General features: G+C 42.5%; 1 protein-coding gene across 1 annotated transcript in view; it reads left to right on the top strand.

The window, feature by feature from the left end:
- Nucleotides 1-16794, top strand: part of BLNK (B cell linker) — a 79541-nt gene that overhangs the window by 20080 nt on the left and 42667 nt on the right. The window contains exons 2-3 of the mRNA XM_052661068.1: nucleotides 2600-2665; nucleotides 6645-6694. Coding sequence (XP_052517028.1) covers nucleotides 2600-2665; nucleotides 6645-6694 — 116 coding nt within the window. The remainder of the gene's footprint in view (nucleotides 1-2599; nucleotides 2666-6644; nucleotides 6695-16794) is intronic.

The raw sequence follows: 16794 nt of genomic DNA, 5'->3' as shown, positions 1-16794 counted from the left end.
GAGCTTATCACAGTGAAGCAACTGTCGTTCAACTCAAGAGCATCCTCTCCTGAAACCGTCCAGTTGCATATTTCTTTGCTATTGCATATCCTCCAAGTTGTGCTAGAGGACAAAAAGTGCTCCAAAATGGAGCGGAAGACACTAAAGAAGGCAGCAAAAGCTGTGCACCACGCAGTGTGTGAAGAGTTGATAAAGTGAGCTGAGGGTATCACCACATCTTCTCGGTCTGGGGGATGCCGACTTGTACCACGTAACAAGGTTGGCCCCTGAAACTGAGCAGTCTGTGGATGGCAGGATTTGAGTGAACAAGATGCAGAGGGAGGAAAAAAGTTTAAACACAAAACACGTAGTTTGTGAAACAATTCAACCATTTGCTAAAATTATAGATTATAATTATTTTAATAATCAATCAGTTCAGTTCAGTCGCTTAGTCGTGTCTGACTTTTTGTGACCCTATGAACTGCTATAATAAAAAGTAATTATGAAATGCCAAGAAGCATCAACTACCTAGCTGAATAATTGAAAAAATTACATCAAACTTTTCTGCAACAATTTACATATGACTATTTACACCTACAGCAAAGTCACTTATACAAATCAGCCTCTGGCTCCCTATTACTCTGCCTGTGTCCCACTCTTTACGAACCTCTGATAGGATCCTTCACTCCAGTTCATTTTGCCCTTCAATCCAGTTAGGCATTAAGTAGGGTAAAGACACTCCACTTGGTTATAGCTGGCTTACAACTAGTGTGCCCTCTGCTCCCCACTTGAAATTATTCAGTTTCTTCCTAATCAATCCTGAAATAGATTGTTTCCAATGAAACTGTTTCCTCAGAAGAAAGGAAAGCCTTGCCTGAAAGGTAAATTCATGTATGTTACTCTTTCAAGGCAGAACCATGTGAAATTTTATTTAGATGTATTTTAAATTAGAAAGTCATTATGAAGAAAACAAAACATGGTCCTATATGCTGACCTTTTTTCTAATTCATAAATTTTTCTAACTACAATTGGCCTTGAAAACAACCATGTAACAATTTTTTGCATATCCTTCTACAAAGCTATGCACATACCAGCACACATGTATATATGTCTTTTTTCCTACAAAAACATACATGCATATTCTGAATTTTCCTTCTTTCTTTTCTTTCATCTCATCCTCCATTTTCATTTAACTTAATAATATCTCAAGATTTTTTTTTACATATTAGCAATAGAGATGTATATTTTATGGCCTGTGGTATTCCATTCATGGCTTTATCAATGTGTATTTAAGAAGTTCCCTTTTAATAATCAATGGGTATTTAGGTTGTTTCCAGGTGTTTTGGTGGGAGAGGCAGAAAGTATTAGAGTTATTACACCTATCTGGAATAAACATTGATATGTATGTTTGTATAGTTTGTGACTACGTTCATAAGGTAAATTCCTAGCAGTGGGACTTCCAGGTCAAAAGGCAAGGTGGTTTTACATTTTGACAGATACTGATTGTATTAATTTATATTCCCAAGAATATCTGTATTCTTATATACTTGCCAACCCTGGGGATTATTATACTTATTAAGTTTTGCCAGTCTGATAATCAGAATATTATACCTCACTGTTCCCATTTAGATTTCTTTAAATATAAGTGATATTAAATAACTTTTTATCGATCTGTTGGTTACTTGTATTTTTTTTTCTGTTAGCTCTGTGTTCACATCTTTTGCTCATTTTTCTATTGAATTGTTAAACTTTTTTTTTTTTTACTGAGTTGTAAGATGCTTTTTTCCACTCCAGTACTCTTGCCTGGAAAATCCCATGGACGGAGCAGCCTGGTAGGCTGCAGTCCATGGGGTCGCTAAGACTTGGACACGACTGAGCGACTTCACTTTCACTTTTCACTTTCATGCATTGGAGAAGGAAATGGCAATCCACTTGGGGAGCCTGGTGGGCTGCTGTCTGTGGGGTCGCACAGAGTCGGACACGACTGAAGCGACTTAGCAACAGCAGCAGAAGATGCTTTTTAAATCAAAACGTAGTTCTTATACGTGCTGCAAACGTTTCTTCCAGCATGTATTTATCTTTTGTGCACATTACTTTTTGCTCTGCAGAAGTTTCAAATAGTTATGCAACCAGATTCATTCATCAGTTTCTTTATGACTTCTGTGTATGTACGACTTTTAAGTGACAATTTGTCCAGATTCTGCCTAGTAAAGTTAACCTCCTCACAAAAAAATCTTAAGCCTGATTTCTGTCTATACTGTGTTCTTCAAGGTAGCTCCATCTTTGTACGGTCTGAGGACAGTAAGTAATAAATGGTGAGGCTTCTGATAGCTTATCACTCCTCACAACAGACAGATCTGGGAGTCAGAATTTCTCCTAGAGCCTGTGACTAACCCAGACTTCAGTGGGTCAATGCATGGCCCAATGACCACACTCCTTATAGACTCAGTCACACCTTCCCTCTGCTCAAGCAGTAAATGGCCAGCTTAATTGAATAGAATATAATTCATGCTACTTGGGGTTTATTTATCTGGGTCTTTTTTCTTGTACTTAAGAAGGATAGTAGACTTAAAAATCAACCTAGCTATTAATATTTTATGTTTCACTTCATTTCATACAGGCAACTTCAAAAGATGGTCCATGATATCAAGAACAATGAAGGCGGAATAATGAACAAGATCAAAAAGTAAGTCAGATGCCATAGCACTATGTGAGCACTTATTTATGTAAATAACATCTTCTGCCAGCCTGCAGTAAGTGGAAGAAAACAAAGTTCCCTGTTACCTGGGTGAGAAATGACAACCTCTCTAGCATGTGACATGTTCTTACTCACGGCTAGAGTCATGGTGGTCAGACCCACACTCAGGAAACATGGTGAATGAGTGGCTGGTACTCAGGCACCTTGCTTTTCTCTCTCACTCCCGGACAGCTGAGTTATGTCATTCAAGGTGCTTGGCAAACATCAAAAGAGACGTTTATAGAAGCCAGACAATCAGCTTCTTTGACCACTTAGCTAAGGGCCACTAGGATGCGTTTCTGTTTTGGAGAAATTCAAAAGAGAAATTGCAAGAACATATCCTGATTTTTTTAGGATGCCATAACTGTTTTCCATATTTTGATTTCTGCTTTTTCAATTATGACCTTGAAATGGTATTTTCAATGGACACTTGGAGAAGGAAAGTTAGAATTCCAAATCTTCATACACATACACACACACAGACACACACCTCTCACGTTTTGTTTTTGTTTTTGCAGAGAATAGAAATTGTACATTATGCATACCTGAATTTGCCACTCGAAATTTAACTCAAGAGGAAAGGGGAAATGGTATTCTGTTAAGTTTTTGTTTAAGGCTTTTTTTTTTTTTTAATGAAAGTAATACAGATTCACTAGGGGAAAAAATCAGAGTTCAGAATTGCATGAAGTAAAAATCTCTCACCCTCTCCTATTCTCACCCTAACTTGCTCCCCAGAAATGGACACAGCATGAGTGAGTTTGGTATAAATATCTGTATGTGTATGTTTACACACACACATACATGCATTGGCATAGTTGTAGTCCCTAAATATACATTACATACATGCATACAGTTTCATCATGAGTGGCATCATGCCACACACACATTCTACCAAATTGCTTTGTTTGTTGGTTTTAATTAATGCTATATAGTGGGCATTTTTCTTTGTTAGCACATAAAAATAACCATAAATCTTTTAAACAGATAATTAATAGTCTACTATAAATATATTATCATTTATTTAACCACTTATATACTGGTGGATTTCTTTGAAGTAGGAGTAGGAGTTTAAATGTACATTTTGGAAGACAATTTGATAATATCTATGAAAGTTTTATGGGCATTTCTTTTAGTTTACCTGGCATAAATAATACTTCAATAAATATCCTCTGCATACTTTTGAGTATACCAGAAAACTAATGAAGTGAAATCTCTAGCTTCTGGATAGGATTTGTGCCCTTGAGATTTTGGTTGATATTACCAAATTGCTGCCCCCAAATTTTGTACTACTGGTTGTTGGTGGTTTGGTCATTAAGTCAGGCCTGACTCTTGCAACCTCATGAACTGTAGCCTGCCAGGGACCTTTGTCCATGGGGTTCTCCAAGCAAGAATATTGAAGTGGGTTGCCATTTCCTTCTCTAGGGGATCTTCCCAGCTTAGGAACCGAACTTCCCAACTTAGGTCTCCTGAATTGCAGGTACTACTAACAGTGGATAAAAGTTCATTCCCTTGTGGCTTCAGAGCAGAGTTTTGTTTTTGTTTTTTCTTTTTTGGCCTTGGCTAAACTTAAGAGTAATAAATCACTTTTCATGGTGTTTTTAGGCTATACAGTGTAAATGAGTTTCAGTATGTGTAACTGGTCATCACAAAATAGTTAAAATGATCTTCTGCCTGAGGGACAGTGGTCATCTCATACAGGAGAAGAACCTGTCTTCACAGTCTGTCTTATGACTGGGAGATGTGTGTGTGACTATTTCCATTTCTTATTTCTAATACATATAGAATCTCATTGAAATGAGAGAACCCTGCCAGTCATTGTTTCCATCACTAGCAATTCTAGATTAATTATCTCACAACTGCCAATTTTACAATATACCAATTCTTTCAATAATATGACGTCTGTATAAAATGTCTCCTTATTCCATTTACAGCAGCCATTAAGCTCAAATTATCCCAGATAATTTCTATTTCATTCTGCCCACTCTCCCCTAATACTTGACAAACTGTGTTTCCTTCTCTATTTGGAAAATATGACTGCCCCAGTCATCACTTTGGTGAAGTCAATGGCTGTTTTGGGTTGAAGTGCCCTGAACTTAGGCTCTGGCTCAAAACCAAGCCACAGGTGCCACCTTCAAAGGAGGAAGCACAGTTGAGCACACTGGTTTCCTAACACGAGAGCATGACAGAGTTGTCACCAGTTCATGGCTGAATGAGAAAAGAAGGCCCGTAAAGAGTTGAGGGTTGGCGTGCAGCTGCTGGTTGCTCAACGAGGCCCAAACGACACCTCTTATCTCTGGTCGATGTTCAGAGATCAAGGATCCTCTCTTGAATTGCTCCTTTATTCTGAGATGATGACCTCACACTTTCAGGGGTATTAAAATATCCTTTCTTTTCTTTTTTTGAAAAGACGGCAATAACATATAATGGTTGGTTTGTGCTTTTTGAAATCTTACTGTTCCATGAACAGACCTGGCACCAGATCCTGTTTTGGTTTGGTTTTTCTTCCCTTCACTACCATAGACAGTCTCTCTATCTGGACCTCATCCTAGGCCTAACAACAATGTCTTCCCAGCAGGCCCTATTGGCTTGCTGAAAATCAAATGAAACAATAGCTGGAGAGTCTTCAGGAAACAAAAAAAAAATTTCTAGGCAAATATAATTAATCATATTTTTACAACATTACAGTTCTGGCTTATCAGCTTTTTTTTTTTGTAATCAAGCATGATTTTCTGTACCACCTTTTTCCCCCAAAATGAAATATTTTTGTATGTAATAGTTACCGTGTGTGTGTGTGTGTGTGTGTGTGTGCTCTAAGTCACTTCAATGGTGTCCAACTCTTTGCGACCCCATGGACTGTATCCCTCCAGGCTCCTCTGTCCATGGGATTCTTCAGGCAAGAGTACTGGTAGTACTGGAGTGGGTTCACACCCTCCTCCAGGGGATCTTCTCAACCCAGGGATCGAACCTGTGTCTCTTGTGGGTCCTGCATTGGTAGGCGAGTTCTTTAACACTAGTTCCATCTAGGAAGCCCCAGTGGTTAGCTTATACACAGCTTATGTAAACAGATGTGATGTTTCAGTAAATGAAGGCTACTGGGTTTTATATAGGTTTTATTTATATAGGTCTAAATTTCACTAAGCAAAGCATTCTTACATAACATGCTAACTATTATTAAAAATAATAACTTACTACAAACCTTACACATTTCAAACAATGGAAGGGAAAGTGTTGTCAAAAGTTGTAAAGAGTCTAAAAACTGGGATATGTTTTGAAATGTAATTTTAGTTTTTTCCTTTTAATGAATGGGAAAGCTTTGTGAATATTCAGAATATTTCATATATGCATAAATATAGTAGTTTTGAGAGTGCTTGAAACAATTCAACTTTTATCTAAACATCACAATCCTCAGCCTGGAGACACTCACTGCTCACTTATTTGGCATTTTTTTCAATAGCACAAAAAATAATTTCATCCCAACCTACGACATTTTAGTTCAGCATTTTAGCTGATTATAGCTCATTTTTCTTATTATTTAAAGCATTTATTGAATTATTTATTAAAATAGAGTACATCTTCTCTTACCTTCCTATCAAACCAATCATTTATTGTCCTTGAATCTCTGATCTCTGGACTTACTAGTATTCTGACCTCTCAGAGCCCGTCCACCTTCCGACCTCACCTTTGCCCTCCCCACCTCACCTTTGCTGAGTCACAGCCACACTGTGCACTGGGGGGAGGGGCAGAGGCAGGAAATGCTGACTCATGGCTTCACTACATTTACAGTACATTTAGTTTTTCAATGTGACGAGTTCAAAAGAAACCATTATTCTGTTAGTTATCTACCCATTATCTCTAAACCTGCTTATATTATGGGCCTTGACAACAGTTGTCCTACTCACTGACCATCTGTCTAATTTGTTATCTACAGGCTGAAAGTCAAAGCACCTCCAAGTGTTCCTCGGAGGGACTATGCCCCAGGTAAGAGTATTTCTAAACTACTTGGACTCTTGACTAACCTAATGTTCATAATTCCTTCTTGAAAAGGGAACATGTTCTACTCATTTGAAAACAAAGGAACCCATTCTAATTTTAAGAGTAATCTGTCTATAGTGGAAATATAGTAGTCCTTCTATCTGTCCATCCATCCACCCACTCATCTGTTTATCAAATATGTATTAAGCAACTTCCATGCGACAGGCATATACAGAGTCTTCAGTAAAAATACAATGAAAATAAGATAGATATGGTCTCCATACTCACAGAATTTATAGTCTAGAAGGGAAGATAGATGATTTTAAAAGCAATTACAATTCAGTGTGATGGGGAAGCACAAAGTTCTATAGAAGTACATAGCAACAGTATTTAATTTAATTTGAGGCAGAGAATGTGGCAGAAGTAGGGAATGGATGGCTTCCTAGATAGAGAATTGTTAAAATAGATACTTGAGAGTCCATGAGGTTGGCGGGGGCAGGGGGGCAGTGTACATGAAATAAATTACTGATGGCACATAGTTACTCAATCTTCTCCAAGTTTTAACCCTGCAACCCCATTCCCACTAGGATTAACTTTGTCAGGGGAGAGGAGCTAGTCTGGAGATTGGTAGGTTTATGACAATAGAAAGCTAAGTACACCAAAACCTTTGACTGTGAGGATCACAACAAACCATGGAAAATTCTTCAAGAGATGGGAATACCAGACCACCTGACCTGCCTCCTGAGAAATCTGTTTGCAGATCAAGAAGTAACAGTTAGAACTGGACATGGAACAACAGGCTGGTTCCAAATTGGGAAAGGAGTACGTCAAGGCTGTATATTGTCACCCTGCTTATTTAACTTATATGTAGAGTATATCATGAGAAACGCTGGGCTGGAGGAAGCACAAACTGGAATCAAGATTTCCAGGAGAAATATCAATAACCTCAGATATGCAGATAACACCACTCTTATGGCAGAAAGTGAAGAACTTAAGAGCCTCTTGATGAAAGTGAAAGAGGAGAGTAAAAAAGTTGGTTTAAAACTCAACATTCAGAAAACTAAGGTCATGACATCCAATCCTATCAGTTCATGGCAAATAGATGGGGAAACAGTGAGAGACTTTATTTTTTTAGGGCTCCACAATCACTGTAGATGTTCCTTGGAAGAAAAGCTATGACCAACCTAGACAGCATATTAAAAATCAGAGATATTACTTTGCCAACAAAGGTCCGTCTAGTCAAAGCTATGGTTTTTCCAATAGTTATGTATGGATGTGAGAGTTGGACTATAAAAAAAGCTGAGCACCAAAGAATTGATGCTTTTGAAGTGTTGGAGAAGACTCTTGAGAGTCCCTTGGATTGCAAGGAGATCCAACCAGTCCATCCTAAAGGAGGTCAATCCTGGGTGTTCATTGGAAGGACTGATGTTGAAGCTGAAACTCCAAGACTTTGGCCACCTCATGCAAAGAGCTGACTCATTTGAAAAGACCCTGATGCAGGGAAAGATTGAAGGCAGGAGGAGAAGGGGACAACAGAGGATGAAATGGTTGGATGGCATCACTGACTTGATGGACATGAGTTTGAGTAACTCCAGAAGTTGGTGATAGACAGGGAAGCCTGGTGTGCTGCAGTCCATGGGGTCAAAAAGAGTTGGACATGACTGAGTGACTGAACTGAACTGAACTGAAGCTAAATAGATTTTCCATCACAATTTCCTTGTCTAGAAAAGATGCATTGGGCAGGTAGGTCTAAAATCTCATTTACTTTCTAAAATATAAGGATGTCCTGGATGTGGACAGGTCTATCCAGCCCTCACTGAGAACCACAGGACTACAGACACTGATGATAACTCTTCCTCTACAGAATGACAACTGAAACCAAACCTCAACCTTAAAGAATGATGACTATTTTATTTTTTTTCTACCACTGATTAAGATAGTATTAAATCAGATAGTTGAGTTTTCCTTGAGCACTAATGAAATTTTATCACACTGAGAAATGCTGACTGGCATATCAAGTCTGGTCACTGACTCACGGGACCCATTTTTAGAACTCTCTAGGTGAGAGAGGATTTATTGACCTCACAATGCCAATCAGTCAGCAAGTCTAGAGAGTTGACCGGGGATTCCTTTGCAATTTGGAGCTAAAAGAATTAAGTACCCTGACCTTTAAAATCTACCCAGTTTGTCTATGGCCATATCACCTTGAACATACCCCGTCTTGTCTAAAATCTACCTAATCAAAAATTGATAAAAACAAATACATTCCCCCCCCTCAGAGTTCCAAAAAAGAAAAGAAGTCAAAGTAGACTGCACCTGTTAAGCCCAAAGGCTTGACTGAAAAATGTGGAATCATGGGATCTCAGGTTTAAAAGGGGGCCCAGAGGTCATATAGTCTAACATCCAATCCATTGCTTAAAGTTACCCCACTCCCACACACCACACACAGGGCTCCCTTTCCACTTGGAAACCTCCTGTGATGACCTCCCAAGCCTGTTTGAGCCCATGAGGAAGAGACAGCCCTGGAGCAATGTAGATGTGATCCCTTTCCTGTGGCTTCCTAAGTCTGTCCTGGTAGCCACACAGTGCAAGATTTAAAAAATTTTAAAAAGTGGAAATAGAGTTGTTCTGTGCAACTTCAAGGAATAGAATAAGATGTTAGGTCATTTGAATGGTTTCTTTCTAAAATAAACATCTCCAGGTGCTTCAGCTCTACCACACATTCTTTGATTACCTCCACAAATATTACACTAATGTCCTGTTTGATGCTCACTGTGCTAGATATATAATGAGAAACAAAATATAGTCCTGGACCTAAAAGAACCTAATGACTAGTGGGGAATCAGATAATAAATCAGAATGCAAACTGGTAAACACAAATATCCAAACGTGGTAACTGCTGTGAAGGAAGATGGCAGACACAGTGACAGGAAATCTATAATGGTAGGGGAACAACTTGAGTAGTCAGGGAAGGTCTCTCTGAGAGGGAGCCATTCAATTTGAAACCTGGAGAGTTAGCAAGAACATTTGTTACTTTGTAGATGACCCAATGGCACTGGAGATGCTAAACACAAACATTAGGAGCTCAGGCAATTCGATCTATCTGACTTTAGGATGGATGTCTCCTGATGGTCCTCTCACATTCAACTGTCTCCTTGTTCATCCCCTCGCCCAGGTCCCTTCTTTTCCTCTACCTTTCACTTGGGCAGAAAACAGGGAACATTCACGATTTACTTACCCTTTTGCCTAACCACACACGCTGGAGATCATTCTTGATTCCTCCTCTTCACTCAACCTCTAAAAAAAATAAAAATCAAACTCAAAATCTGATTTATTCTCTTTAAATATCTCTCAAATATTTTTGCCCCTTTCTATTTACAAAGTTATAGCTCAGACTCTGCTCATCTCTTGCTTATCCTAGAACAAAAGGCTCTAAGTAGTCCCCTGAATTATTAATTTCATGGGGTCTTTTTTAGTCTCCACCAGAGAACTGTTCTGAAATACCTTTGCTTAAATATTTTCATGGTTTTACATCATCATCAAGAGGACCCACAAACAAGATCCTTCAAGGTTCAGCCACTAAATGGCTGTGTAACCTTGGACAACTCTTTTCTCGTTTCTCAATCATGCAGGGCTGAACCAGAAAACCTGTTAGGTTCTCACCAGAGCCAACACTCTGGCAGAAACAAGTCCTGGGAGCCCAGAGCCTAGTGATGAAGCAGTCTCTCCTAATCTTCCCTAACTTTAGGACTCCACTGCTTTCAATCTCCCTGATGCTCAGAAATGTTCCCTTGCTTGACCTCGGACACCTGCTCTCTTCCCTGAAACTCCCCAAATAGTCTTGATATCAGTACCTTTGTACTTAATCTCTCTTATGACCCTGAAATGTGGTCAGGTCTTCTAAGTCTTTGCTCTGTGTGTGTGTGGGTGTGAATGTCTGTGTGTGTGTGTGTGTGTGTACGAGCCAGTCACTCAGTCACAACCGACTCTGTGTGACCCGATGGACTGTAGTCCACCAGGCTCCTCTGTGGATTTCTCCAGGCAACAATACTGAAGTGAGTTGCCAGTTCCTTCTCCAAGCAATCTTCCCCACCCAGGATCGAACCCAGGTCGCCCACACTGCAGGCAGATTCTTTACCGTCTGAGCCACCAGGGAAGCCCCAGAAATGTAATTCCTAGCCTGGCAGCATCAGCATCAGCATCACCCAGGAGCTTGTTAGAAATGCAGAATCTCTGCTCCACCCTAGAACTGCTGGATCAGAATTTGTGTTTTAACAAGAACGCCAGAGAGTTTGAATGTGTATTAAATTTGAGAAGGCCTGCTATAAATCACCAACTCTGTCCTTATTGATTCTCCTAAACTGAAAGACAAATCTACTGAAATTCTAGAATCTCCAAAATGTATCCTATTGTTGCAACAGACCAATATAGTCTTGCCTAGTCTCCCTGCTTTTACGCTCAATCCCTGGAAAAGGTCCTTTCGGCAAGACTACCATCATCACCTGCAGTTAATACCCCCCTTGCCACTTCCTGCCCCCCCACCAACTCATGTCCCAGGAGCATTTCAGGCTATTTCTCCTGAGCCTTGAGGTCCTTGTGCAGCTGCAAGCTGAGGCCTCAGAAACCAGCCCTGACAGTTTCCCCTGAACCCACAGAGTCTTCAAGGACATTGGAGGCCCCAGTGTTTGGAGACACTAGCCCACCAGACCTCCTGAGTCCAGAAAGCCAGTCAAGTGCTTCTGAGAGACCTATGCAGATTTGGTCCACCCAAGACTTCTGAAGCAGCCCCACCTGTTTGCTCTGGCTGATAGATTTATGTCCCCTGTCCAGTCCCGGAAGCTAATGGCTTCCCAAACCCATTAAGCCAAGGTGGAGAGTGTGTTGACCTTGGTGATGCTGACCTTCAGAAAGCAGAGGATAGAAATGGCCAGAGCCCCCTAGAGGTCAGCAGAAGCGTCATCACAGTTCCTCTCATTAGAACGTGGAAGGACAAAGCTTGAATCTTACAAACACTGGAGGCCTGGACCTCCTACAGATGCAAGCGGGTTAGGCCAGTGTGCAGCCTACTGCTTTCACTCCAGACCCCACAATCTACCTGGGCTCTGAGGAAAGAACATTGTTTGCAGGAACATCACTGTCCACCAAGCAAACTGTATTATTCCTGCGCAGCTGGCATTGACTGGGGAAGGGAAACTATTTAGAACATACTGGGTGTTTACTGTGACCTGGATGTTGTGCTAAGCTCTTTATAGACATTCAGTTCAGTTCAGTTCAGTTCATTCACTCAGTCACGTCCAACTCTTTGTGACCCCATGGACTGCGGCACACCAGACTTTCTTGTCCATCACCAACTCCTGGAGCTTGCTCAAACTCATGTCCAGCGAGTTAGTGATGTTGTCCAAACTATCTCATCCTCTGTCATCCCCTTCTCCTCCTGCCTTCAATCTTTCCTAGGATCAAGGTCTTTTTTAATTAGTCAGCTCTTCACATCATGTGGCCAAAGTATTGGAGTTTCAACTTCAGCATCAGTCCTTCCAATGACCATTCAGGACTGATTTCCTTTAGAATTGACTGGTTGGATCTCCTTGCAGTCTAAGGGAGTCTCAAGAGTCTTTTCCAACACCATAGCTCAAAAGTATCAATTCTTCACTGCTCAGCTTTCTTTCCAGTAGTCATGTATGGATGTGAGAGTTGGACTATAAAGAAAGCTGAGCAAAGAAGAATTGATGCTTTTGAACTGTGGTGTTGGAGAAGACTCTTGAGCATCCCTTGGACTGCAAGGAGATCCAACTAGTCCAACCTAACGGAGGTCAGTCCTGGGTGTTCGTTGGAAGGACTGATGTTGAAGCTGAAACTCCAAGACTTTGGCCACCTCATGCAAAGAGCCGACTCATTTGAAAAGACCCTGATGCTGGGAAAGATTGAAGGCAGGAGGAGAAGGGGATGACAGAGGATGAGATGGTTGGATGGCATCATCGACTCTATGGACATGGGTTTGGGTGGACTCCAGGATTTGGTGATGGACAGGGAGGCCTGGCGTGCTGCGGTTCATGGGGTTGCAAAGAGTCAGACATGACTGAGCAACTGAACTGACCTGAACAGCTTTCTTTATGGTCCAGCTCTCACATCAATACATAACTACTGAAAAAACCATAGCTTTGCTCATTTAATCTCTCACTGTGCTTGTGCTAAGTTACTTCAGTCGTGTCTGATTCTTTGTGACCCTCTGGATTGTAGCCTGCCAGGCTCTTCTGTCCATGGTATTCTCCAGACATGAATACTGGAGTGGGTTGCCCTCTCCTCCTCCAGGGGATCTTCCTGACCCAGGGATCAAACTCTTATGTTTCCTGAATTGGCAGGTGGGTTCTTTACCACTAGCACCCTAATCTCTCATTAGTGCATTAAAGAGAAATGGCTATCTTGGTTTCACAAATGAGGGAAATGTGTCTCAGGAACATTCAGTAACCTGTCCACTAAAAAAGACCCACCCCAGGCTTCCATTCCATTGTTCCTCCCTTTAACCCAATTTAGGATGGTTACACTTTTCCAGGATATTTCTTATTTATTATCCTGAAAGCCCCAGAGCTTCTAATATTAAGTTCAAGTAGCCACCTGCTTCTTGAACTTTCAGAGCTGAACAGCTTCCTGTATCTCTGAGTCTGAGGTCTGACTAGAGAGGGAGGGTGGGAAGGGGAGATCAGTTGTGGGGCACCTGGAGTCTTGTGGGGTCACTGCAGAAGCTCCTCAGGTCACTCTGCAAACACCCCAGAGGTCAGAACTGAACAGGCCTCTCTCCCTGTACGCTGGGGCCCTGATACCCAGGGGCTGTTGTCATGTCCCCAGAGGGCCACCTTCTCCTCCCCCACTGATGTCAGGCAGGGAGATCAGAGCAATGATAAAGTGGGGAGACCTCAGGGCAAAGGAAGATACTTAGAAAGCGATTGCTGAGTAAATGCCCTCCACAGAAGCGCAAAGCATGCATAACAACCCTTTGCCTGAAATATAACTTGCTTTTGAGAATGAAATATAGCTTGCTTTTTCTCCTGTCCTGGTGTCACTAGTAGAGCTAGCATTCATTTGATCTTTCGTCTCCCTGGTTACTCCTAACTGGTACCAGCAAAGCTGAACATGGGAAGAGCTGTATTCAACATTAGTTATGACTCATGCAACTAAGAATAGAGGAATGAAACTTGCACTCAAAGGTATTTTAAAACCTAGAAAGATCACCCAACCCAAACTTCTCATCTTAGGGACTCTGGAGAGCAGAGAGCCACCGTGAGTGCCCGGGGTCATACAGACAGCTGATAACTGAGCCAGGACCCTTCCCCCCATTTCCGCATACACAGACACATTCACAGGGCCCTGTGAAAGGTGGATGATCATACAGATAAAGGGAATTTCTAAGATGTTAAGGATTTAGTGCAAGTCACCACTCCCAGTCAGTCTGGCAGAGGCTAGCTTTGGCCTCAGCTCTGCACACTAAGTCACATCCCTTTCTCCTCTGGGTGTACCGAGGGACTGTCAGCTCGCTGCCTCCCCCGCAGCCTCGGTAGTTCCGCTTTCCGTTCCTTCCCTGTGTCTGTCCCCACCGCCGCAGCTAGACCACCCTCCCTCCTCTCTGCTTCCTGTGTCGCACTGCAAGCCTCCCCACTGGTTGCTTGCATCCCTCTCTGCAAGAGGAGAACTGTGCAGGGCCCAGTGGCCCAGAGCACAGCCTCTAGAGTGAGATCAGGACCAGAGTGGAGGACACGTGTGGACAGGCAGTTGTGGACTGCACCTCAGTGCCCACCACTCGGAGGACACCAGGTCCACCCAGGGTTTCTGGGGCCCCTGAGGACACCCAAGCAAGAGATGACATCCACACCATCTCCTTTTACCCTTTCCCTCAAGCTCTCAACACAGAGTCCTTTACTGTCCTTCCAGCCATCTCTCCCCATTCCCAAGAACCCCCAGTCTGGTTCAGACTCTGTCTCATCACACCTTTGTATTAGTCATCAATTGTGTCCGACTCTTTGTGACCTTTGGGACTGTAGCCCATGAGGCTCCTCTGTCCGTGGGATTTTCCAGGCAAGAATACTGGAGTGGGTTGTCGAGTTACTCAGACTCCATCCTTGTCAGCCTCCCCCTCTCCACCTTGTCACTGGAAACTGCAGTACCCACTGAGGCTGGAGCATCCCCCTGGCTGGCAGCGAACCGAGCTTTGTTTACCTGTCAGCGTATTTCCCTGTGATTCTCCAGTGCAGCTCATCCATTCTGTGCATGGCTGTGCCTTATGGATGCCCCTTCCTTCCACTGGCTAAGCTGTGCTTCTGGGACTGACACCTAAGCCCACATCTTGAGGGTGGAAGGAGGACGCCCTCCTTCATCACCATTCTCCTTTAAGGCCTAGTTGCAGCCTGCCTTGGGCACACAGCCTCGGTAACCTCTCGGCCCTCAACGAGTGCACGTTTCTCCAAATTCTCTCAGCACCTGGAATTATGATCGGCTGCTGGACATACACCAGGAAATTTTATACCACCTCAGATTGTCCTCAGTCTGATCTGTGAAAATTTCTCTATACTCTAGGTCTTTTATTTCATGTAGAGGCTGGGCTCAGTGAGAAGATCTCAGCCTCTGGGGTCTTTAGGCCTGGGTCAGAATTGGCTTTGCCCCTTAATCACTGAACCTAGGAAAGTTTTGTAACTTCCTTGAGCCTCACATTCCTTATCTGGTGATAAGTATGTCCATCCCTCAGGTTATTGTGAGAATTATGCATGCGTGTGTGTGTGTGTGCGCGCATGCTCAGTTGTGTCCAGCTCTTTGAGACCCAAAGGACTGTAGTTCACCAGGCTCCTCTGTCCATGGAATTCTCCAGGCAAGAATACTGGAGTGGGTTGCCATCTTCTTCTCCAGAGAATCTTCCTGACCCAGGTATCAAACTCATGTTTCTTATGCCTCCTGCATTGGCAGGCAGATTCTTTACCACTGGTGGAGACAGTGAGTGAAGTGAAAGTCGCTCAGTCATGTCTGACTCTTTGCAACTCCATGGACTATATAGACCATGGAATTCTCCAGGCCAGAATACTGGAAGGGGTTGCCATTTCATTCTTCAGGGGATCTTCCTGACCCAGGGATTGAACCCGGGTCTCCTGCATTCCAGGCAGATTCTTTAACATCTGAGCCACCAGGGAAACCTGGGATTATGACACGGTAAATAGAGGCTAAACCCCAAACCAGTTACATAACACAACAGAAAAGGCTTTCCCTGACAAGGAGGCCCAACCAACATCTCAGCTCCCTAGGAGGGGCTGCAACCCCACACCATCTGGCTCATATTCAGCTTGAACTTACCCTCCTGAAAATTTCACTGGCTACATACTAGAGAGTTCTTGGATCCATTTCTTTGTGGTAAAAATGCTGTGTGATTACCATTAGAGTGAAATTGAATTGGTATCATTTTGAGGATTTATTAAGACAATATGAGTAACATTAACATAGCATTTAATGCGGTCAGGCTTTGCAAAACATTTCACATGTATTATATTACTTGATTCTCATAAAAACATGAGGCAGCACTATTCTTATCCTTGTTTTACAGACGAGGAAATTGAGCTTTAAACAATTGAGGTACTGGTCCATTGCCAAGCAGGTAATAAAGAGCAGAGCCAGGATTTGAACCCAGGGAGCTTGGGTCTAAAACTACCACACACACACATTGGTAGTCTCCCTGAGATGCTGGAAAACCTCCCGCTTCTTGGATCTAGTACTTTGGATTGCTATGCTTTTCGGTCTGGGCAATGGCTTGATAAGTGTGACGCTGTGCCAGAGGACAGATGTAGCTGGGGGAAGGTGGGGTGCCACGCAAATAGCCTCTACCTCCTGATGCTTTTCTCTGTTTTCTGTCGCGATGCACCACAATGTCTGTTTCTCCTGGGTTTTATCTGAATGCTCAGTGGAGGGCCAGGCCGTTCACATGAGATTTCAGCTGCAGAAGCCAACACAGCTTGGCCTCCAATCCAGTCCCCACACTCACTAGCCGTGTGCCTCAGACAGGTTTTGCAACCTCTCTTAGCCTCAGTTTCCTTGCCTATAAAACAAATAATAAGGCACCTACAATGGAGACTGTT

Source organism: Budorcas taxicolor, chromosome 23 (assembly GCF_023091745.1).
Source record: "Budorcas taxicolor isolate Tak-1 chromosome 23, Takin1.1, whole genome shotgun sequence".
Lineage (NCBI taxonomy): Eukaryota > Metazoa > Chordata > Mammalia > Artiodactyla > Bovidae > Budorcas > Budorcas taxicolor.
This window is presented reverse-complemented; position numbering and strand designations above follow the sequence as displayed.